A 25,482-nucleotide genomic window follows, 5' to 3' on the forward strand; every position below is an offset into this window, starting at 1 on the left:
ATGGTAAACCTCTGTCACTGACTTGGGCAGCCCGAGCTCCTGCTGCTCAGAGGGGAGAGATAAGCACTTCCAAGGCACATTTCATCGGGCTTGTTCCAGGTGTCTGCTGCAGGGTGAGGTAACTGACTCCAAGAAGTCTCTGCCTCTCCCCACCAACCCTGAAGGAGCCCAGCCTGACAAGCTGGGCTGGAGATGTTTACATTGTATGTGCTTTCATGTGCTGAGGACCATGACAAATTACTGGAGGGAGAGTAGATCATTACCAAACACCAGCTGGAAACAGTGCAAATCCCTTTTCAAATCCCCTTTACAGAATCATCAGCAGAAAATATGCATTTGATGACTTTTTTTAAATTCACAATCTTTTTGACTCTTTAGGAAGGCAAAAAGTAGGGTGATAGTACACTTATTTTATGTTACCACTCTGGCAAAAGAGCTCCAGAAAAACTCCCACTATGTTACTGCTCTTCCCTTTGTTACTTCCCCAAACTTCCTTACACTGGGTTGGCTGTTCACTTTACATTTTAAGTTATTCTTTAAGCTGTTCCAACATTGACTTTCACCCGTAACACTTCTGTGCCAGCAGCTTTGTTATAGTTTTGTCCCATCCCTACTTTGCCCTTGCTCACTGCATCACATCCAACTGGCAGCCAACTTCTGTTTTCTGAGTCAATCAGTGCAATGTTCTTGCCATTTGCAGTCCTGCTGAGGCTTCATCCTGACTTCAGGCATCTAGAGACTAGACAGCTAATCCGAACTAATCATCCCACTCAGGTGTAGTTGGTGGTGAGTGATAGTTCCTTGGGGACATGATCCATCCCAGCTGATTTAGAGCCTGGTGTCTGGATGTGCTGGATGTGTCATATTCAGGCATGGCCATCTCTCTCCATTGACTATTGCCCTGTGATTATTCCAGGGCATACATTTAGCTTTTACATGACTTAATTTAATCTTAGGGGATTTTGTAGATGAAAGGCCAATTTATCACATCAACTCTCCAGCCAGTTCTTCATTCCCTGATTGCCTGTGTGGAGTAGCTCCAGGGTGAGCTGATCTCTGGTCCTCTGCAGTCCTTCACACATGTTCTCATGGTGTGTTCCTACACAGTGCTTTAACTCACATAGCAATGTCTGCCTGTACTGTTCCTCAAAAATAACTCCATGATGCTTTTGGGAAGCTGGAGTAAACTAGTCCCCAATAAGCAGCATATGGGCAGTATCATCATTCACACAGCACCAGACTCCAAAGGCTGAATGTCCTTGAAGAATTTCCAGGGAGATGCTAAAAGAGCACATGAAATGTTGCTCTTCTTGCCTGCAGTACCTAATGACCAAGATTCCTGCTGTGATTCCTACAAACACCATGACTCTGTGTGTCAAAAAATAGAATGTTCTGGCTTCTCTACCAGGCGCTGTTGTAGCAGAGCCTGGCTCCCAAGAAATGCTAAGGAGCATTATCTATGGCTCAGGGATGAGTAAGTTTCTTTGCCGAGTCTGATTACCCACTTGGGATATTTGTGTTTCATTATAACTGACACTAAGCAGTGTTTGATTTGGAACAAATTTCAAGCAGGAACAAGTTCCAGCATCTGCATTTCCACTGTGAGCACAGCAAGGGACAAAACAGGTTAGAGCCTGCTAGGCCAAGGGTGGGGACCTCTCTAGGGAAGGGGAGGGGAGGGGAGGACAGTACATTAATCAGTTACAAGGAAAAGGAAGGAGCAGCTTGAAGAGCTGATAGTCTTCCCCTTGCAAAAGGAACACTCTGGGCACCCAGTATCAGGTGTGTGTCCGGGGAAGCCGGGTGAGGGAGCTGGGGAAAGCCGGCTCCTCCCCCAGTGTAGGAGGCTGTACCCGGTGATTAAGGAGTTGAGCTTATGCTGAGTCCTGAAGGAACCTGTTGGGAGGAGCTCAGGAGTGGCAGAAAAGACCTGAAGACGGACCCAGGACTAATCCAGCAGGAGAAACACCTCTTGGCATCAGCAGCTCCAGTCATGTTCAACTACCTGGCAGTTGAGGTGAGGCCCCAGCTCCACCGCGGCTATGGGAGCCAGCAAGGGGTGTCTGGGCCACTGAAGAGCCGCCTGGAACAGCTGAAGAAGCCGTGGTGGAGGGAGCCCACCCCGCTGGTGCTCCAGCACAGTGAGACAGCCAGGCTGGCCATCGACGCCTTTCTTGAGCAGGGGGAGCGCGGCTACCTGAGTGCCATTGCTGAGGAGAGGGAGCTGCCGTTTCTTTCCGCCTTGGACATGGAATATATCAGCCATCAGAGGAACCAAAGCCTCCCAGACCCCAGTACAATGAAAGACAAAGAAGCTGACCCTGTTGATGCAGACACTGGAGACAGGTTTTCCCTCAACTCTGAACTAACATCGGGCACCTACTTCCCCCTCATGTCTGATGTGCACCCTCCGGAGCTGGAGCTGGGGTGGCCAGGGACACCATTCCTCACGGTGTCTGGCCAGACTCAAGCCACTGTGATTTTCCAAAGAAACAAAACAAACAGCATTAAGGATCTGGTTCGGTCTCTGATCAGCCGGGCACGGACGGTATGTACAGAGCTGTGTCCCTTGAGGGGAGCCTTGTGCCACAGTGCCCGGGGCTGGTGGCTGGTTCCACACCTGTAACCACATGCTCCACGCTGTCACTGCTCTCTACATGTCTGGCATGATGTGACTGCTTTTTCTGCAGCAGACCTGTAGCTGTTCCTGCTCCTTTCCTTTCTTGTAATTTCTTTCTGCCTGGGATTTCATGTCATCCAGACAGTGCCCTTGCAGGGCATGGACTCTGTGTCCGTGGCTGCAGGGATGCAGAGCAGTCCCAGAGCCTGGCGTGGGTATGTGGCAGGGCCTGCAGTGTCCCTGACTCTGTGTGTCCCAGCCACCTCTGCTTCCCTCTCTGAAGCTGGGGCTCTTCTCCAGCCCTGGACATCATTTTAAGCTGGACAAGAGAATACTACTGGTGAGTTCCTGTCACAGAGAGAATCTCAGAATGGTTTGTGTTGGAAGGAACCTTAAAGCTCATCTCATTCCATGCCCTGCCAGGGGCAGGGACACCTTCCACTAAAGCAGGTTGCCCCAAGCTGTGTCCAACCTGGTCTTGGACATTGCTTGGGGATGGGGCAGCCACAGCTCCTCTGGTCAGCCTGGGCCAAGACCTCACCACATATGACCCGAGTAAATTTGTGGGACTGAAAATCCCTGCCTGTGGTTTGAATTAAGTTAGAATCCTGTCTCCTAGGCTTGATATCTGTGACTCCCTGGGGATGAGTAAGATCAGCCTATTTTGCCCCATTGCACAGTTTGTGCTGTGTTATTACAACCCTTGGATGTAATAAAAACTGGATGACTACAGTGCCTGCCTACCAAGCACAATGCTGGCATGAATTTATTCACTCAATTATGCTGCTGCTTGTTTCTTTTGCCTTGCCAGTGTACTCTGTGTGAAAGTAGCAGCTCAGACAACTATCTCAGACACATTTACAAATTTTGTCTTTGTCCTCTTTATGGTTCTTTTCAGCTGTTTCACATCAATGTTTTTTGTAGTCTTGCGTTGACATATTGAGGAAATATTTAGAGCAAAGTTCACTTTAAGCAGTCAGCTTCTGGCAGTTTCTCTTATCACTCCACTAGTTTCCTATTTTACTTCATGGTCACACCTTGCATTCACTGTTGCTCGTGCAAAAGCTGAAGATAAGGAATCACCTGGATCTCTGCAGCTCAAGTGTGATCTTCTATAACCATCAGCAGAGCTGAGCAAATGAATTTATGTATTCCTAGCAGCTCAGATTGCTGTGGAGCATTAAAGCATCTTCAAAGAGCCTCATATCAGTGAAGCTTGGGTGTGATATGAGGTGAACGGGAATCATTTTCATTTTGCCCAAAATACCATTTTGCCACATCAGCTGCTGCTCAGTTGTAAGCAGCCCTTGCTTAATGCCTGAACTTCCAATTGCATCTTACAGGCAATTACAGAAAGTTTTGATCCAGGAAATAAGTGACAAAAAGCTTTGTTTGTCCTTGCAGGCAGCTGATTTATGGTAGTTTAAATGATCTGAAAAGTTCTGTGATATTGACCCCATCCTTGTCAGCAGTGGGGATTAAGGCACAGTCATGGCAGAATACACAGAGTAAACAACTACCAAGAAGTGTCCTCCTGTCACTCAGCACGTGTCCCGGATCTTCAATGATATTACGATCCTTTAAGCCACAGGAAAACATCTTGCTGCTTTCTCAGTTCACAGGAACTTCTCAGTTGCTGCAGGCAAGTTGCCCGGGCAGTGGGTGCTTTATTGTACTGTCAGTACACTCTGAGCTTTTTGCTTTTTTTGCCTGGGTTGACAAAGCCCTGACAATCTTCTGCCCTTCATGTTTGAGTTGGGAGTTTCACACAGTGTTTTTTACTGTTGTGTGAAATGTGAGAATGAGTTTTTAAGTATTTTACTGATTTATTACTGGTGTTCTACTGGCTTCTGTGTCAGCAGCTCTGGCCAGTGCTTCCCATGATTAACTTTATGATTGATGGCAATTTCAGCTCATTCACAATCCCAGTTACACATATTTAAGTACTTACTGAGTCATTTTACTCAACAAACCATCCAAAAGGATGTTACTTAGGTGTCTTAATGGCAAAAGAGTGACCAGAGGTAAAAACTTCCTTTGCTTGAAGTGCCAGTATGAACCATTTGGAGAACCACCTGTTTTTTTACTTTGCAGCTGCTGTTTCTATGTTCCCAGTATTTTTGACACTAGACTTTTAGCTTTTGTCATAGATCCCTCCTTTAGAGTGTTTCTCCTCCTGTGGGGGATACAGTGCTGGTGTGATGTGGGAGAGATGTTGAGATCCCCAACTGCTTTTCCCAGGTCCTGTAGACAGGGAGGAGGTGTGTGTCTTGAAATGCTGTTTGCTTCTTCCCTGGTAGAGTCACACAGAGCAACATCAGCTGACATCTCTTGCAACAGCGTACTTGTATTGACAAATTAGCAAAAGGAGCATTTGTTTCGTGGGTATCCCTTCTGGTGTGGTTGGTCTTTTGCCTTTGCTGTATTTAACCAGCTCTCTTTGAAGACGGATGTTCAGATTTGAGCTTTTCCCTTTGCAGACATAAGAAGATGCCGTGCAACCACACCTTTGCCTTAATTTGATAATACTATTACAATTTTGCTCTTGCTGGTTGAGCTCCAATCTGGTTTGAACTGTCCATGCTGCTTCTTCCACCCCTCTTGTGCCCCTTGGACTCTGGCTGTGCACTCATGTCTGTGGCTGGTGGCAGAAGGGTCCCTGGCGGTCCCCAGGGGAGCAAGAGATCAAATGACACCACTGTAGTAATGACCCAAACCACACTGCTATTGGCAAATACCAGTAAAACCAGCTGTGCTGGTTAGAAACCAGACAGATGGCAAACCTCAGTGGGGTTCTGGTAAGTGCTGTAATTCCTAAAGTGATGACTCTAGTAATTGCTGAATTGTGAGTTTCCAGAAGTGGGTTTGGAAATGTCATGGTTTAACCCTACAATGGCAAGGTGTGAATTTTTTTAAAGCCTGTGGGGCAGCTGTGTCTCTGTAGCATCCTGACCTGCCAAAGCCAAGCCATGGGTTCAGAGGTCATGATCAGCCTGATGAGGAGCAGGGATGCCCTGAGCCAGCTACAGCCTTGCAGCCACCATCACTGAAATGGAGGGGCTGGAGGCACTGACACAGGTTTGGGTTTGTAAGGCCCAATTGACTTGAATGCCCAAAGCTTTAAATGTGAGGCATGAGCTGTCAGGAACCTGAATTGCAAATGGTACTCAGATACTCAACTCCCACTGCTTTAGGAGTTTTGAGGGGAAAAAACTTCCAGGGTCTTCTTCCCCCCAGATTTCCCCCTCAATGTGTTGGCATTGATCTGATGTTATTGTAAGAGCTGCCTGCTTTGATTTCCAAAAGGATGTTCTGATCTCAGTGCCCTTATGGATACCCACAGTTAAAATGAGCAGCCCCACGGGCACCTGCATCTCCCCCTGCAGGGACGGCACAGCCTCCCCTCTGTCCCCACTGCAGCACACACGGGGACACTGCAGTCCTTCCTGCCCAGCACGGGCCGTGCTGCACACCGGAGCTCTGTGAAGGAAGGTGTGAACAGAGCTGCAGCCTGCTCCACCTCCCAACCAAGTAAAGACCCGCTTTGGAAAGGCTGAGTGTGCCTATCAGGGCTCCACCCAGCTTGCGCAAACTGGCCCCGCTGCCTGGGGCTTTCACTGACGACTCAGCCCGGGCACCTGCATCCAGCCTGGGCATCGGCTGCCATGGGGGACTGCCGTGTGCTGCTGCCTGCTCAGCCCCATCCCTCTCACAGTGAGCACTGAGGCCCTGGCAGTGCCGGTTTTGGGCAAGGATCAGCCTGAATTGTGGCAAGCAGCCCTGCCAAAGCCTGCAAGCACTGGTAGAGGAAAGTGAGATGGTGTGAACCTCCGTGCACCCTGGGTACAGGCAGTGCCCCTCAACATGTGGGATCCGGGGACAAAGGAGCTTTGGTCTTCCTTGACACCATCACACTGACTTCCCAACCAGAGTTTAGATTGTCCCCAGGACAAACCTGCCTCAAATGTAAGCTTGAGATGAGCTTGAATATCATGAGGCAAAGTCTGGCTGAGAGGGACTTGCCTGAGGCTTTACACAAGGTATGGGCTGTAGTTTTTTCATGGTGCTTCATCATCAGAGGATGTATGACCCATCAAAGAAATTTGGCTAAATTGCAGTTGGCCTTTGGCTGGAGGACAGTATGGAGAGATGTGGCAACGTCCTTTTATACTGTGGGTCTCAGTGGTACCTTGTGCTGATAGACCAGCAGCAACATTAATTTGAGAAGTTGAAGATGCTTCTCAGTGCTTGCAGAGCTCCTCCAGAGCTGACTGCTCTCAATGACAGATGGGCACATTTCAAGAGGGGAGAAGTTTGCCAAACTCTTGTAAAGCTTCTGGGAAGACAACACTGACAAGGGCAATAAAAGAGGTGCCCTTTGGAGTCAGGTTCTGCAGCCTGTATTTTCTGGAACCAAAGTGAGAGGGTGGAGATATGGTTTTGGCCTGGACAACAGGAATGATTTTTAGGTCTAGACAGCTGCCTTGTGTCTCATGTGGATGTCTGGGATCACACCATCCTCTGGGAAGGTTCTTCCCCAAACTCTGCAGTGGTGAGCTGGGCCTGGGCCCTTGTGCAAGACATTGAGGACCAATGACAGTTTGTTGGGCATCATCACAGAGATGGGTTTTGGGGGCAAATAAGAGCCACAATACCTTGTCCATCTGCAAAAAGGCTCAAGCCCCAAGGGAGCAGGAATCAGCCTTCTGACATTGCTGTCCTCTCCACTGTGGCTCTGGGCAAAGGTCTTTCCATGGCATGTACAGGCTGAGAGAAGCCAGCTCCCCAAGCAGAAGAGTGGGCTGGAGAGCTTGGGGCAGCCCAGGGACCCTGCTCTGCCCGTGGCAGCACTGAGGCCATGAGTGAGAGCCTGGAAAAAGGCAATTTAATAATGAAAACAGTGCAGAAGAGCTACTGGGCAGTGAGCAATGTGGGGCAGTGAAGCAGTCTGGAGCACAAATGCAAGGACAGTTAAACTTGGAGCTCTTCTCCTCTTTTCTGAAGCTATTCCAGATCAGCCCTGTGCCATGATTGTAATTTTTCCCCATTCCTATTTAAAGCTTGAATCACTGCACATGTAAAAGCTGACCTCACTGCCATCCTCTGCATTCTTGGTTTGAAGAGGAGCAGGTGAGCAGCAGTGGCAGAGGAAGGCTCACCCAGCAGGGGTGATTTGGACAATGGAGAGTTGCATCTGTGGCCAGGCAACACAGGCAGCAGAGGCGTTGGAAAACAGGCTCCCTTCTCATGGAGCATGATGGCAGCAGAACTGACTGTCATGCATTTCATGTGTCAGGTGTGGTGCAGGGCATGAACACTGAGGAGGAGAATAGGCTACTGGACCTTCACTCCCAAATTTAGTGGGTTTTGAGTCATCTTTATTTGGGCATTCTCTGGTAGGTGCAGAAACACAAATCAGGATTATAAGCCCAACTAATGAGCACCAGTTACCTTATTCACTATGACATGGTAAAGACTGGGACTAAAGTACTTGGACAGTAGTTCCTTTTTTTTTTTTCCAGCTTTTTCTCCCCTGTCCTTTTCTATCCCACAGTGTGTTCCCATCTTCTATGAGTTCTCAGTGTTAACGGGTGATGGTTCAAGGTCTGAGTCACCAGGTGCTCATCACCCTCAGGTGCAGTGACAAATCATCCTGCTCAGCAAGTGCGCTCCTGTCTGTTCCTTCCTTCTCCAAGGTGTCCCCCTGACCCTGACAGTGACAGCCAACAGATGGATCCCAACAGTCACTTCCTCATCCAAATAAAGGCCCCCTCAGTGTTGTCTGCTGGCAACTCCATTCCATGAGGAACAGAGCAGCAGGGTCTCCAATCCCATCTGAATCTCTTTATGGCTGATTTCCCTTGATGCATTGTTCTTATTGCAGGTCATTCTGTACTTGGAATTTTCTAGTCTTGAGTGAACTCACTTGTAGCTGCTTGTCATGACTTACCTTCTGTTTTCTGTATTTTCATTCCCATTTTTGGAGAATTCATGTAGCCATGACAGTCTGCTGCCTCCCACTCCATTCTCCACAGTTGGATGGATTGCCATGGCCTTTTTCAACTTCATTCTTTAAAGAACTAGCAGTTCTCTTTAAAATTCTTTTCCTATTTAAACCCCCTTCCTTGGAGACCTTATCTTCGCTTTATTGAGATACATATATTTTTATTTTTTAATATTCTTAGCATTATTCCTTCTTCCTCCTGTCAGGTTTCATACCCATCACTTGCATCCCTGGCTGCATGAACATGAGTCCTGCCAACAGGGCCAGGGAAGGCATCATTTCCACACACATTATTCTCTGATTTTGTGTAGGCACCCCTAGGATCTAATCTTGGAATGAGATTTGCACATATTTTATCATGATACCTTCTCCCTCACCTGGCAGTGTGTCTGTCCTGAAAAAAAATTGTACTTTTTCATATTAATCTGCCAGTCATGTAGAGTCACTCTTGCTGATTGAACAATGATTTTGCTCAGTCTCAGCTCTTATTTATATGCTTTATTCTTGGCATATTTTCTTAAGGCAACACATACCGGTTGCACATGTTACCCTTTCAGCTATTTTTTCTGTGAATAGCAGATGAGACAGGAGGTACCCAGGTGGGGATTGTCTTAATAGTTATTAAAATTTGATTTTAGCTGCCACAGTGGGGTATAGGCTGTTAAACACAAAGGTCCAGAATCATCTCCATTCAGGTGGCCACAGGGTCTCAGTAACTCAGGAGGTTTGAATAGTTTTAAAGCACATAGTTTAAAGCACAATTCACTTGGACATGAGATTTCAACAATCTCTTGTGTTTCTTTTCCCCCACACCTCTTTTCTCCTGGCCAGGTGATAGCAATTGTGATGGATCTGTTTACAGACATGGAAATTCTGTGTGACCTGTTGGAGGCCTCAAGCAGACGGCATGTCCCCGTTTACCTGATCCTGGATGAAGAGTACTTGAAGCATTTTGTGGAAATGTGCAATAAAATGGCTCTTACTCAGGACAGCTTCCCAGTAAGTTTTCAGTCACACACTGGATATGATCGGCAGGTCTTGGAATTGATAAAAACAATGTAATGTGTGTTCTGTTCCCTCTGTCTGGTCCCTAGAATCCATCTAGGGATTTATCTAGAATCTATCTAGAATCCAGTCTCCCTAGAATCTATCTCCTCTCCCTGTCCCAGGCTAAGTAACCAAGGCTGTTTGCTCTAGGAAACTAAGATCTGTCTGGATGCACAGAGGAAGGCATGTAGGAGCCTCCTAGTAGCATATATTGATGTTTTGTGGTCCTCATTTCAGTTTTCCATTCAGGGAGTGTGAAGCTGGGGGTCAATGAGATACTGAGATGCAGAGGAAGGCTAGGAAATTTAGTTTATGTGAACTTTGTGAAATTTAGTTTAGTTTATGCATCATCTGGACACGGGGGAGAGGACACAGCCCCTGCTCTAGGACATAGAGATTTTAATTGCTCATAGTTCAGATCACTTAGCTCAGGGATTAAAATTCTTCCCAGAGCTGCTGCAGGGAAATAGCCTGGAGAGCAAGGACATCAGTGAGTCCCTTCAGGTGTCCTGCTACAAACCCCATCATGCCCTTCTGCTGAACTCATGCGTTAAAAATCTCACATTAAGGTGTTGCTTAATGCAGTTCAGCTGCAATTCAGTTGTGGGTCTGTGAGGGATTTGTGAAAAACCCAATTCCTGCTCAGTGGGTGCCCATCACCAGCATGTGATGCCCAGAGCAGATAAATAGTAAAAATGAATGTGACAGTGTCATAAACTCTCTAAGGAGCTTTGCAGCATCAAAGATGCATGCCAGTATCCTGCTGATCCTGCCTTCTGGCTGCCACCTATCAATGGAAATTGTTTTTTTGTTGTCATTTGTTATTCCTGTAAAGCCAGCACTGCTGGCTGTGCTCCTTCCCTGTGTGTGCAGGATTCCCCGGAGCACTGATTCCACCCCAGCCACCAGTTTCATGGGTTTTCCCTTCATTTTTGTGGGGAACACGTGGAAATTTTCCAATTAGTTCAAAAGTATTCCTAGCTAAAAAACAAGCTAGGGACAATGCAAAAATAATGTTTTACAGGATATTCCGAACAGATGCAGTTAAGATGTCTTAATTTTCCCCAATTTTTAACCTGTCTACACAAAGGTTCATTTAGAGGTGCTTTTTTAGAGAAGCACTCAGTGCTCTGGTCCAGTTGACAAGGTTGGACTTGATGACCTTGAACGTCTTTTCCAACCTAAATGATACTTTGATTTTTCCACCATGCTGGTGAAGCTCTGTCCTGTCTTGCTTCTTAACAAGCCAGACCCATTTCATCCTGACTCTTGAGATGGTAGCTCTTGGTGAAAACTGCTGCATGCTGGAGTATGTTTGCTTCCATAAATAGCTTCCACACTGAAGCAATCTGGTGCATTCAGATGAATTCCATACCTTCAAAATATATTTTATTACTTCTTATCCAAGAGGAGGCAATTTTTAAAATTAAAATTAGAATGAGTTTATATTGTGGAGGTGTCTATGTCTCTTTGTTAGGTCCGATGTCATGTCATGTGCTTGAATGGGTAATTAACACTTGCCTCCTCATTCCATGACTCACTAGCAGCTCTCCATCTGAAGTGTCTCTTACACTGATGCACCTAAAGCACTCCATTACCTACAGGCTGAATACACATCTGAGTGGAATGAGGGTACATATTTTATTCCTGCCTCTAAGTTGTGACAGGATGTCGTGGTAAATCTCCATTTGAAAGAATTGGTGACAATTTGGGGTTGAATGGCAAATTTGGGGTAATTGCCTTCCAGCATCTTAGTTCTGAAAACAACATGTGAGTCTGCTGGTGGCAAATTCCAGTGCTGAGCATCAGAAAATCCTATGTGGAGCATTAGCAGCAGTGACAGCAGAAGCCTTAAGCTGGAGTTTTCAAACATCTGTCTGCTGAGCCTGAAACTCTTGTCTGAATGGAGCAAGAGTAGTACCTGGGTGTCTTTCCTGCAAGACTGCAGGATTCTCATCTTGTTGGGATGATTCAGGGTCTGAATTGAAGAAGAGGATGATAAAAATGAACCAGATATCAGAAACTCACCCAGCCTTGGAAATTATAAAGGGAGTGAAGAAATACTGTGGTGACGGATTTATGGAATATCCCTTACCTGAAGTTGTTTTAATTTCCCCAGGAAGGAGAGGGGGAGGAAGCTCCTCCCAGTGAGAACCAGTATTACAAAAACTTTGGCAGTGAAAGAAAAAATCCCTGGTGTTGACTGACCACAGGACAAGGTGAACACCTCCCCAAGTATTCAGCATTATCTTGGTCTGAATCAGCAACTTGTGGTGTCATTTCAGAGGATCACAGGTTAATGGAGGGGATCTTAGGGATGTCATCAAGCTCAGCCTCCCACTCAAAAGAGTGTCACCAGTGTCACCTGTGAAATTACCTTACCTGGTCCCATCTGGCAGATCTCCAAGCATGGAGACCACACAGTCTCTCTGGGTAACTTGTTCCAATGCACAACTGCCATTATGGGGAGAAGCTTTCTCCCTCTCATAGTTGGCTGGTGAGGATATGTTCTGGGACATAAAAAGCCAACAAGTGAGAGCCACAGTGCCAAAATTCTGAAGCTTCAGCTCTGTCTTTGCTTGAAGTTTCCATGAACTCAAGAGAATATTGGACCAGTACTTGGAGAATAGATCATGGTGGGCTTCCCACTGAGAAAAACCACAAGAAGCTCAGGAAATCCCCTGAGCAAAAATCGGAGTCCGCAGCAGTATTAGGGGCAGCACCATAAATGATTGTCCTCTCTTCCTGTTCTCCCCAGCTGCCATTGCCCATCACAAGAGAGAACCTGGATGGGCTCTGGTCAGGGCAGATTTGCTGCTGTGCAGCCCTGGAGGGCGGTGGCGCTCCTGGGTGGGCTGGGAGACCCTCACTGCACTGTGGGAGCCGAGCCTTTCCCACCTGGCGCGTGTTCCCGGAGGGAAGCTCAGCTCCTGCCCGCAGGGACTCTGACAGCAGAGGGAAGCCACCCGCAGGGTCCCTGCCTCGCTCCTCACCCCGAGGGGCGACTGCCCTGACCCTCGTGGGAGGCAGGCGAAGGGGGCACAGGGGTGCCCAGGGGCAGCTCCGGAAAGCTGGAAGGGGCGTGGAACTGCGCCCTGTGGGGAACATCTGCAGCCACATCCCAGCTGCTGGTGTTTGTCCCTTGCCTGTGCCTGGCCAGAAATCTGCTGGTGGTGGAGGCGCACCGCCACATTCCCTGAGCGCCCACCTCTGCCAGAAGCAAATCGGCTCCGACGCCGACCCGGCTGCTGTAGGTTTTGTCTGTAGCTGAGCTGATGCTTGGCGGGAATGAGCTGCCCACAGAGACATCTGCCCGATCAAGTGCAGGTGGTGACAGCTTGTGACAGCTCCTGCTGTACCAGAGATGCTACAAGTGTCAGGGGAGCTGGCCTGGAGGGCAGGAAGGAATGACCGGGCAGCCCCGGTAGATGTAGCCTTAGGGATGTTTATTTACATGCCAGATATTTTGTTTGGCACTGTATCACACAGAGCAGGTCAGTAACAGTTTCCAGTGACTGTTCTGCTCTTCTGCCTTCCTCACCTGAGGTGCAAATAATTTCTGTTATGGGCGAACTCCTCACATTATGAAAGGCTCCCAATGGATACCAAGAGCCATATTCCCCAGTTTATTCTGGGCAGTTGGCTTTACAGGCCAAGGTTGTATCAGAGAAGTAATTGCAGTGGAGCATTAGGTCTGCTTCAGTTGAGTATAGCAGCTGAAAATGTTAATATCATCTTAAAATGTATTGAAAAAAGGAATTCCTTAATATGTACATATTCCTCTCTGTAAATTTCTTTTCATTGAGTGGTGTTTTAAGCCTGTCATTTTAAGCCTGTCATAAAATCAGAGCAGCACACTATTGATTGGAAACTAGCTAGTTCTTATGCATCAAAATTTAGTTCAATGCAGAGCCATCAGCTAGTGTGGGGTGTTGAATATTATTAATAATCTGGAAGAAATTGGATAGTTCTACATATGTCAGAATTGATCTGTAAGCTCATAGGATTCTCTCAAGTTTTTTTTCAAACTAGAATTTGCACTGGAGTGTAACTTGTTAATTTTTGCTGGTTTTTTATCCTGTAGAAGCAGGCAGTGTGACAAAATATTTGGTATGTAGGAGACAAGAAATACTTAATGCCTTGCTGCATTCTACCTCTCAAGCAGAGCATGAGCTTGAGGGAGTCCAGCAGTGATGCACAAGGGAACACCTCATTTTAGTTCAGTACATGGCCCTTTACCAACTCTCCCTGCTTTGGTTTCAGAACATGCGCATAAGATGCCTGAGTGGAGACACGTACTACAGCAAAGCAGGCAAGAAATTTGCAGGCCAGGTTCTGGAGAAGTTTGTCCTGGTTGATTGTGATCAAGTTCTTGCTGGTACATACAGGTAAGAAAATACAGGAACTGCTGTGGCAGACATTGATGACACTGAGGAAATATTCCTTACCAAAATACTGAATAATGTAACTCCTGGTTCAACAGCTACCCTGCATTCACCTCAGTCAGTGCTTTCACAGTTTTCCAAGCCTCCGTCTTACCCATCCTCCCTGCCGTTTTCTTGCCTGAAGACCTCAGACTTTTCAGAAGTCTCTCCTCATACAGCGGCTGCTACATCTCTCAGCCTTTTAAATTCTGTTTTTCTGCACCCTCTGTGACCTCACTACCTTCTTCTTGAGTTGCAGAGACCAGAACTGCATGTGGCCCCCCTGATACACTGCACTGCACTGAGGTGTTCCAGAGGGGTAAAAGGTGCCCAGCCTCTGGTTTGTGATTGTGGCACTTGCTGGATATTTTAGTTGCCATTGCACTCTGAGCTGATGATGTCAGACAACCGCTGATGATGATTCCGAGCTCCTTCCTGAGCTGTTCCAGGTTCAGCATCATACAGATAATTTTCCCCTATGGATATACCAGATTTGCCTTTACTGAAGTTCATCTGCCACATATTTGTCCACCTGCTCAGTTCTGTGAGGTCCTTCAGGATTTGCTCACCTTCAGTGAGGTATCCAACTGCCTGAAGGACCTGAGGATCACCGGCAAACCTGGGGATTTCATTGCACCCCTCCATGCCTGAGGCCATCCATATGCTCATTGGCTTCCTCACCAAACTCCAGCAGATTGGTGAGCTAGGCTTGCCTTTGCCTTTGCCCTGCCATCCTTTTCCACGAGGCTGTACTTCTCCATGCTAGCAAGAATCTTGTTCTTCACAGCACGCTCTGCATGCCCCAGGGTAGAGGGCAGCTCCAGGGGTGTGTGGGCCTCAAAACTGCATTCACAGCCCTCTCTGTAGGTGGGAGCATATGGGAAACCTCTCAGCCCTTGGTCTTTCTGGTGGTGCTGATACACAGGAGGGAAACACACCTCAGTGTTTCACTCCTGTGTATCAGCACAATGTCACCAGCACCAGCAATGGATACAGGAAGTTCACTGTGGTTCTCAGCTATGGCCTTGCCATCACCCTTTTGACAGCCAGGCCTCAAATGAGCCCACTGATTCATTGCCTGCCAGTACAGCATTTGTGAAGGACCTACAGCCCCAGTAATCCTGGGGATTTTTGGTCTGCTCCCTTTCAACTCTTTTTGACTGATTGCTGCATTTTTACATAGTTACCTTTCTTGAAATTGAACCTCCACATGCTGCATTTATTTTGTTTGTTCTCCACTAAAGAGTTAAAATTGTGCTGCAATCATTCTTACAAATGAGTTCTTCCACTTCTGCCTGTGGAACCAAGTCTTATGTACCATTCTAGACCACATCCTGAATCACATCTTTTCTTGTGGGTTGAACAATTTAGACTAGTTAATTCTGGCATGTAATAATTTATTGCTTCCAAAAAGTTTTTCTCCATGGTTCATCCTAATGAATCATTAACCTCTATGTGTATGAATGGATGAAATCTCCCGCTGCTGCTGCCCATCCTAGTTTTGCAGCTTCTGTGATCTCAGTTAAAACTGTTCTCCACAGTTCTGATCAGAGGGTCAGGAGTACTGTTCTTGTGCTATATTTTTATTACTAGAGTCTATTTAGTTACTTTTCCACCTGCAAATCTTTCCCACAGCATTTTCACACTGTTGAACATTATATTATCCTTCACAAACTGTGCAGCTCCTTAGGACAGCCTGCTGTGTGAATTTGTTGTCCTGACAATACTTTTATTCTCCTTCCACCAGATGTCCTTGAACATTGCTCTCGCCCTCCCTTTTTCTCAGTTTCCATCTCTCTGTGAGCACATGCAGGATCCTCAGGCTACCAGTGTCCTCATCAGTGCTGTAGGTTCAAGCTGCACCTTTTCCTCTGGTGTTGACTTCATCATCTCCAAGAGTGGAAGTCTCACCTCATAAAATTCTGGCAAAATGAATGAAAAATGGAAGTGCATGGTTGAAACTGGTTCTGTCAAATCTTTAAACAGCATGGAGAGCAGTGTCTGGTGGCCTTTTGACCACACTCTTAAAAACAATGGAGTAATCACTGCCTGGAAACACATGATGCTAGCATCATAGAATTGGTTAGGTGGAAAAGCCCTCTAAGAGCCTTGAGTCCAATTGTTCCCTCAGCACTGCTGAGCCCACAACTAATCCATGTCACATCTACTCATCTTTTAAATCCCTCTATCCATCTCCATTGGCTGCAGGGGCAGGGATTAGATAACTGGATCACTCATTTTTGAATGGCTAAAACTGAGCATGTGTCAGCTGGATTGAACTGCACAGTTGGAGGAACATCTGATTTCCCTGTGCCCCAGAGTCAGGGTATTGCCTAAAACACAGGTGCAGCTCTCTGGGTCAGTTCCTCCCTGTGCCATTCAGGGCAGGGATTGGCGTCTGTAATGTGCTCCCCTTTTACAGGTCTCTGCAGAGCTGAAACATCTGGAATTCTGGAAGATAGTATTTCAGTGGAATAGGGTCTTACATCTGATTCTGTGCCGTGTCAGTAAGCACAGGATGTTCTGGACTTACAGAAACAGTCTCTTCTTGAGGAATTTTGTTCAACATTTGTCAGAAACACTTTCATAGCAGAAAATCAGGATGTCTGCTCCTGGGTATAGTGCAACCTGTATAGGAGATATTTAGATTACTGTCCCTGCAGATGGGAAATCAGATGCAAAGGATGACAATAGTTACTGAGTAAAGTCAAAGATCCAGGGTAGAACCAGGAGTGTCCCAGGATGATACAGCAACAAGGGTAAGAGTGCTCTTACCCAGCAGCAGGTTTTGCAGTTCAGCAATGCTGTGTGCAAGGATCAGAGGTTTCAAAACTTGGAGGTTTTATGTTGTACATGCTTCTCTATGTTCAGTTTGCTATAGGAGACTATTTCCTACCATGTCTGGCCTCCATGATACCCCCTGGCAACAGGTTATGCAGTCTAATTTATGTTTTGTGTGAAGAAATGATCTGTGGAGTTTACAGTAGACCTACTGCCAGATAATTACATTTGATGTCCCCAAATTCCCACAACCTGGGCACAGAAAATCAGTGTTTCCTATTTACTTTCTTGACTGCATCCATGATTTTGTCCTCCATTATAATCCCTCATGTGAACCATCTCTCTCCAGGTGAAGTATCCTTGGCTTTTCAGTTATTTCTTGTATCCAGAGTTTGAATTAATTGACATTTAATTGTGCATCATTCTGTCACATATTCCCCCCCTTACCATAAGATCCTCTTGCAGCTTCTGTATATCCAGTTTTCTTTTGATCCACAATCATTTTGTCATGAGGTCTGACATGGACAGTTTCTACAGTTTTTTAGTAGAAACCTTCCTCAACATGTTGAACAGCACTGATCCCAGCACAAAACTTGTGGGTTTCCAGGGCTAAATTAAACCTGCTGCTAGTTTATGTGTCTTTAATCAGCTGCTATTTCTTGAGAAGACCTTTCTTTGTATGTACTCCATGATCACTTAATTTTTCTAACAACAATAATTGTCTTTGCTGAATGACGATGTCAAAATTTCTTTGTAGCACATACCTGTGTGCTTTCTGCCTCCCTCAAAGATCTGCAAGAGGCTTTTGAGGCATGGCTTCCTTCCACAAAAACATGCTGAGTCTTCAGCATTATGATTATAGTTATTTATGCATCTAATAATTTTACTCTCTATTTGCTTCTACCAGTTTGTTCAGTATGGAAATAAGTCTGGCTGGTTTGTAGTTTTCCAGCAGCTCTTTAAAAGGTTCACATTTAAAACTTTCCATTCCTCTGCTACTATGTTCAATATTAAATGATAGGTTGTTCCCTGGTTCATAATTGAAAAATCGCTGACTTCCAATTTTTGAAGGCTTTTTGCTTTAATATTTTCATTTAATGCACCTTTTAACTACAGTGAGATTTTTTTTATGATTTAAAATGTCTTTATTTTGATAGGTACATTTTCTCTGAGACTCTAACATAGCATCTTTAAACAATCTTCTTGCCGCCTAAAGCATTTAACCTTTTTGATTACTCATTTAAATTTCTTTTTAATAGCATTCCTCACTTTTTCTTTGAAGTTAAGCATTACTGTTGTGGATTATTTTGGTCCTGAAAGAATATTTGATATGGCTAAGTCATGGTTATTTTTTGCTGAGTGGCCTTCCCAAAAAAACTCTCTGAACTGGTAATGTTGTTTCTCCTTTTGTTGGCTTTCTGGTTAGTTTTTCTAATAAGTGGTCATTTATAGTGTCTAAAATGCAGTTTCAGCAACTCTCCTCATAGTGGCCCCCATTCAGTCTGGCAGGATCTCCCTTTATCCCTCTGCTTTCTGCCTTCTTAGTCTCCCAGAACCCCCTCAACGTGGCTTATTTACCATCAGCGCTCTGCTTGGAAAGTTTCCAGTACAGCCACCATGCACTTTTCTAAACACGGCTTTATTTGTTCACATGTCCTCCATTGATTCTAATTCCTTACCCAAATGTCACTGATTTCCATCCTGTCCTTTTATCAGAATACAGTTTTCCTGCATTTATTTTTAAAGTGAAGTGATACCTGACTGTGTGACCTTCTACACATCCCAGCTTTGGTCTGTAGCAATCCACTGCACCCTGCTATCCATTGGGTTACTCCAGTCTCGCAGCTCTGCAATGAGGAGATGAGTAATGAAGAAAAGGATCAAAATATGCAGAAACAGTTTAACTCTCCCTCTGCTTCCATAGGTTTTATTAATTCATACAAAAAGAACAACATGGAGCTGTGTCAGGGGCATTTAGGCTGGATTTCAAGGAAAGATTCTTCCCCCAGAGGGTGCTGGCACTGCCCAGCCTCCCCAGGGAATGGGCACGGCCCCGAGGCTGCCAGAGCTCCAGGAGCCTTTGGACAGCTCTGCCAGGGATGCTCAGGGTGGGGTTGTTGGGGTATCTGTGCAGGGACAGGAGCTGGGCTGGGTGATCCCAGTCCCCTCCCACTCAGGATGTTCTGTGATTCTATAATTCTTTAATTTATTCTGATATATTGCTGCCTATTGGTACAGATCAAGCACATTTTTGCAGCATTTTCTAAATATGGAAACCAAGCTCATTGCTCTTATCTTAAACAAATGTAGACAAATTAGTTTAGATCCTTCAACTCTTATGTGTGCACTGATTAAATGTTTAACATTATATTTCTTCTAAATGAAGGAACTGAGGTATCTAGTCAAAGCAATAATCTAAAATCTTAAATGTAATTATATATCTAGCTATTTAGGTTTATTCTGGGCACCAGAAGAAATAGAGTGCTTATCTAAGCACTTAAGATATTTACTGTTTCAGCAGGTGAGAACAACCCAAAGGCCAATAGGGGCTAGAGCTAAACAGGATCTTGAACAGGAAAGATAGACTAGAACCAGAAAAAAGAGCTGGTATTGTCAGCTTGAAAGGGAGTTATGTGGCTGTTTGAGTTGCCTTAGAGGAGATTAAATTTCTCTGCTGAAAATGACAGATGGTCACGGTATCATTGTGTGTCCTGCCACGGGCACAGAGAGGAAGGAGCCCAATGTTTGCTATAGTGAGAAACTCAAGATCTGGGGTTGAAGCTGACACAGCAGCTGAAACTGAAAAAATAGAGGTGAAAGTTTACAAGAGTGCAAAAGCTTCTACACGTGGCTTCAGGAGAAACAAAACTGAAGTACAGAAGTGTTTGGCAATGGACAGATAAAGCTACGTGGGTTTGAAGCTGGAGGGAGCCTGGAATTTCTTCCAAAGAAAGGCTCTTATCTGTGGCCCAAGCAAGAGGAAAGAGCTTTGCAAAGGGATTTCCAGATCTAGCTTGATGAGAAGTCACTTCAAGAAAGAAATTCCAATTAAGCAGGAACTGAGTGTGTAAGGAGTGGAAAGCACAGTTCATCAGCAAGGGAACCCCAGGTGACACACACAGCAATGCAGGGACATTGCCAGGAGATGAGTTATGTACAGCCTTGCTGGGCACACCAAAGCAGGGAGGAGTGAGTCCTCAGGTGTGTAAATAAAAAGTGAATCCAGGAGAAAGAGATAAGGTCTGCTGCTGGAAGGATGAATAAAAAATAAGAGATAACAGACATGGGTGCCCAAATTCGTTGAATACTTTGCACAGATATGGATCAAAACAAAGATGAAAATAAAGGAATGGAAATGATTTCAAGTATGTTGGGAGCAAGCTAAAAGAGCTTGCTGCAATAAAGGAATGTTGTTACCTTATCAAAGAAAATGTCACTTGAAATGAAAGGTCTAGTAATGAGTGTTATGTGGTACATGCATTTAGCCAGAGCAAAAACAGAACACAGAAGTTTGTGTTGGCATATGGAAAGAAAAGAATGGCTTTGTGACACCCCAAGTGACAGAAGAACAATAAAAGTGAGTTTGAGAAACTCTTGAAAGAAGCAAAAAATCTTCTGCTGCAAAATGGTATCTCATCTGCTGGAAAGAGCTGAAGCAGAGAGGCTGAGTGTGGAGACCCAGAGTCACCTGTACAAACAGCTGAGGAAAGGCAAAGGCCACTGTGATGCCAAAGCAGAGCACGGCTTTACAGGGGGGCACGCAGAGAACTAATCCGGCTGTCGAAAATGCTGCTGAGACGGAGACTTATGGAATACCGCAGGTGCTCTTCCCACTCCTGCTCGGCCCACGCCAGAGCCCGGGGGTGCTGCGAGGACTGGCCGGTGTCCCCCACCGCCGGAGGTGATGCTGCGCCTCCATCTCCCGGCCAAGGGCTGAGCTGCACCGCTCCCAGAGAGTCTGAAAGTAGGGCAGGGAGGGGATCCTATCCTACAGCCATCCTCTCCCAGAGTCCTTTGTGTCCCAGGGTGATCTAGAACTGCCTGTGAGCCGCAGTTTCTTATAAGGAAAAAATAATGTCAAGAAAATCCTACCGCTCTCAGAAGCTGCTATGATCTTTAGCATCCAGGGTGGCCTGCAGCAGGAGGAGCTTCAAGGCCATGTGGGTGTTGTGTTGTGCAAGGAAGTACCTCTTCCTGTCTGTACTGGATTTGTAACCTGTAAACTTCATCCAGTGCCTCATTTTTATACCAGAAATTGTTCCCTGGCTATGCCATTCAGGGAAGAAAATACCTTTATCAGTTTGTAGCAATGGAAATAGCCATGACTGGCAAGACCTCCTTGTCCCATCCTGAAAACTTGTGCTGTGGCAAGGAGGGCTGTGCCACCAGGGGACTTGGATGATTCCTTCCAGATCCTGTCACGACACAGAGTGAGCAGGACCCCATTGGATCAGTATGAAAACTGGGACACAGGAGCGCCCAGACTGGGGCAAGAGGCATCAGTGGCAGGGACCGTCCTAAGGCTGGGGGAGGGCTCTTCCCTCACAGGGGGAAGGGCATTTCACATGGGTGAGGGGAGATGGCTGAGTGTATTGGGATGGGGGATAATACTGTGACAAGGTGGCCAGGGCCACCAGCACTCCTGGGAGCCAGGAAGTGCCCTGGGACAGATGCCTTTGACAGTGTTGATCCATCAAATCTCCCCTGTCTGGACTCCTGGATTTCTTCAAAGAACTCTCAGGGCTTTTTGAGAGATAACATTCCTTTGCCAAACTTGCCTTTCCTATTATCTCATATTTCCTATATGGCCATTAATTGTATTCTTTAGAAGAGTCTGTACTAATTTGTCTAACTACAAACTTATATCTATCTAATTTGTGAGACTTAATGGTCTGGAACATTAAAAACATTATATCACATTAGCACCCTGCCACTCTCCGGATAGCCAGAGCCCTTTCAAGTGGGAGATAACACAACCTGCTTAGGAGCTGAGCTATTTCATCTTGGCACTTTCTTGGCACTCTTGGGCTGATGGTCCCTGCTCCTGCCCAGTTGCTGATATCTGCTCTGTTGATGTTTTCTAATCTCTTCTACAGAGATCTCAACAGGAGACTGATCCTCCCTTGTGTTCTGTATAAGGGGGCTCAGGGCAGCCCAAGCTCCTGTGCAATAAAGGGACGCAGAGGAATTATCTGAACACTGCTGTTGCACATGGACAATGTGCCTCAAAAAGAGCTGAATATTTCTTATTTCCCCTTTTGCAATGTGTGACCCAACCTTTTTCAAAGATGGTCTCTCTAGGCTTAGGAGCTCCTGCTCTGTCATGTAGCCATCCCAGGTAGTTTCTGGTTGTACTTTTTCACCCTCATATCTCTGAAGGGATGCATTTGCTTTGAGCCTCCAGGATGATATTTTTAGGTACTCTTCATGCCACCCACAAAGATCTTTTCATTTTTTACTACTTCTGCATTCTTAACTAATTTACCTGTTTTGATATGAAGCAGTATTTTTTCTTTTTATTTTGTATTTCTCTTTGGGGTGTTACTGCTGAATGTAAACATACCAAACACCAGTCTGACCTATAACAACTGCAGAGTGCTCAGGGACAAGCCAGGAGCTGGGTTTCCTACTAGAAGTTCCCAAATAGCTGTCCTGTGAGCTAAACATTGATGAGGTTCCAAAACATAGTGCCAGTATCTTGTCCTGAAATGACATTTATTTGAGAATGTAATCTCCCATGGCAATTGCTCTCCTGGAACTTCTGTCATTTTATTATGCTCTTCAGAATCAGTGCCTTGCTTTAGCAGCCAATAATGCAGCCCTCAGCTGCTACTGCCACCTCTGAAAATTCTGGTTTATTTGATGCATTTAGTCTGCTGGTCTGGTTTGACTACAGAAAGAATAAAAAAATTAGCTGGTGACTGGGATATCCAGGAGCCTGGGGATCCCACTCTGGAGGAGAACTTCCCTGTTTAATCAGGAAAAGGAAGCTTAGGAGAATGTGGTTACAACCTGTAGCTATACTGGGGAAGAGCTAATTAGGTTGCAGTTTGAGCACGAACAAGAGGTAGGATTAAACAGATAAGGAAAATTTGTAGAGTGGCAATTAATGGAAGTTTTTCCCCAGCTAGGGCAAAACCAGTTTGGTTTTAAGGCAGACTATGACAAGCTCCCAGAAAATATCCCAAAACACTTGACTTTGAGAGCAGAGACTGCACTTGTTGAGCCAAGAATTAACTTCTATAGCATTTGGGAATCCCCAGCAATACTTACAGCAAACATCATCAGCCTTCCTGCCCTAAGGTATTCTTGTGGTCTCTGGAGACCTTCCACTCCTCAGGGCAGTTCCTCATCTCCTGCCTGGCCAAGCAGCTCCTACAAGCCCATCACGTGTTGTAGATGTCAGGGCAGGAGAACACAGCTCCTGCCAAGGCAAGGGAAGAGCAGGGGACCCCAAGCTGAAATCAACCAACCACTTTAGGGCTCTTCTTTTGTAATTATTCATGAGTACATTCATGTCCATGAGCAATCCCATACCTGCCTACTTAGAGAAAGTTTTAACATCACATATCATGTAGCAATCCCTCACTGGAATGTTAAAATCCATGCTAGGCATTTTGGCACTCTGTGAACTAAAGTTACATGTGTTTTGTTTCTTTTCCTGCAGTTTCACCTGGCTTTGCAGCCAAGTCCACACTGGCCTGGTGACCCACTTCCGTGGGCAGATTGTTGCAGAGTTTGACAAGGAATTCCGGTACTTGTATGCAGAGTCCAGAGCAGTGACCAGCTTCTGTGTGCCAGATCCCAGGACATGTCTCTCCTCTTGGAATACCTCAAAAGTTGACAATTGTCTTCTAAAACCCACTCAGGGGAATGATACTGAGACTCTGAGCCCCTCCAGCAGCCTTTCCAATGTGAGCATCAGGAGCATAAAAGTGTCTCCCTTTATGAAAAATTCCAGCTGCAGTGCACACCAGGAAAAGCAAGGTTCCAGCTCTGATTCTGGCAATAAGAAGGGGAAAGAAGACACGTTCCTGAAGCCCACTTGCCCTAAACAGCAAGAAGAACCACCAGACTCAGCGAACAGTCCTCCAAATAAACCCACCCCAGCCTCGTATCCCAAATCAAACCTCATAACAGCAAGGACATTCCTGCAGCCGGAGCCTTCCTCCAATAACCCTGGTCAGCAGGGGGACACTAAGACCAACAGCAGCCACTGCTCCCCGCCGAGAGCAGGGCAGCCCCTGCAGTCCCTGTCAGAGGGTACCAGCAGCAATGGGACCAGCCTGAAGCAGAGAGCACATGTGGCCACCTCCGGGGAGCTGCCAGCTGAAAATGAGAATGTCTTTTATGGGGTGGAAAAGAGACAGAGCTCTGGACATGGCCATTTTGACCTCTTCTCCCCATACAACCACCTCAAACGGGATAAAAAGTCCGTAGTACCTTGCTATGACAAGTTTCCAGAGGATATGCTGCTGGAAAAGAACAGCACGTACGGGGCAGAGAAGAGAATGACTCTGGGGCACAGCAAGCTGGACCTGATCACCAAGTACAACAAGCTAAAATCCAAACACATACACAGTCGGTTCGAACTCTGACCTCGGCCTTAAGCTAGCCTCTGGTCTGATTTTCCAGGGGTTGCTTTTCCCAGCCAATCATCACGCCTGGGGCTTGGAATCAAAACATTAGCCTTGTTCCTGTTAAAAGGTGTCTAATGTATGTAGATGACTGATTCAGATGAGACTAGCAACTGCAGCTCAAATTTTCAATTACATGATTGTGGCAAGAGGGAGAAAAGCACATAAATATAATCCACATTCCTTTTACTCACTTGGGAAAGAACCATTTCCCCTCAAACTTACAGCAAAGTCTTTGCTACAGCTGGAAACTGGCCACTGGGTCTTCAGGGTGAGCTGTGGGTCTCTCCATGCTGAGCAATTCCTCTCCCTGTATCCATATGGTGAAAATGAAATGGCCAAAGGCAGGGAGATATGAAAAATAAAGGAGTTGTTCTGCTGGAAAAAGCCGTATTGGGTCCCGGTGGGTGGGGAGGGTGAGCACGCTCAGGTGTGCTCAGGGCCCCACCATGCTGAGCTGTGCCAGGCCAGGAGGGGACAGGGACACGTTGGGGCACACGTTTGGCATCTGCACACGGCTGACATTGGCACATCAGTGGTGTCAACACACAATGGGGGCTGCTCCGGGGCACACCTGAACACTGGTGGCAGCTGACACAGGCGGCCCCTATACATGAGTGAGGCACTCAGGTGGCAGCTGGGCCCTGGGTGGCCTGCCAGCTCACAGATGACGCGTCTGCTGTCCCACACCACAAGTGCATGGAGGTGGTGCCCAGGCATGGCTCGCGTTGGGACAGGGACAGTGTCAGCACCTGGGGAACACTAAGGCATGGCCTGGGGCTGTACACAGATGGGGGCAGCCCACAGTCCCCCCCACAGGGACTGCCATGGCACACCTGGTACAGGGACAGGGATGGGCACTCGGGACAAGGACAGCGATGCCACCCCTGGACCCGCGGCGGCCTCTCCAGGCTGTGGGGACACACGGGTCGGCTCAGCCCCAGCCGAGATCCGGGTACACGGGGACGG

The 25,482-nt window shown here is 46.4% G+C and overlaps 1 protein-coding gene across 1 annotated transcript; it reads left to right on the forward strand.

The window, feature by feature from the left end:
* The first annotated feature begins 1,755 nt into the window (after positions 1–1,755).
* On the forward strand, positions 1,756–24,847 carry FAM83C (family with sequence similarity 83 member C). Its single transcript, XM_083872983.1, has 4 exons — positions 1,756–2,548; positions 9,456–9,623; positions 13,935–14,059; positions 23,544–24,847. The coding sequence occupies exons 1-4, from the start codon at positions 1,877–1,879 to the stop codon at positions 24,472–24,474; spliced, it is 1,896 nt and encodes a 631-aa protein (XP_083729109.1). The 5' UTR covers positions 1,756–1,876; the 3' UTR covers positions 24,475–24,847.
* The last annotated feature ends 635 nt before the right edge of the window (positions 24,848–25,482 follow it).

The sequence above is a fragment of the Zosterops lateralis genome, assembly GCF_965231275.1.
Source record: "Zosterops lateralis genome assembly, chromosome: 16".
In the NCBI taxonomy this organism is placed as follows: Eukaryota; Metazoa; Chordata; class Aves; order Passeriformes; family Zosteropidae; genus Zosterops; species Zosterops lateralis.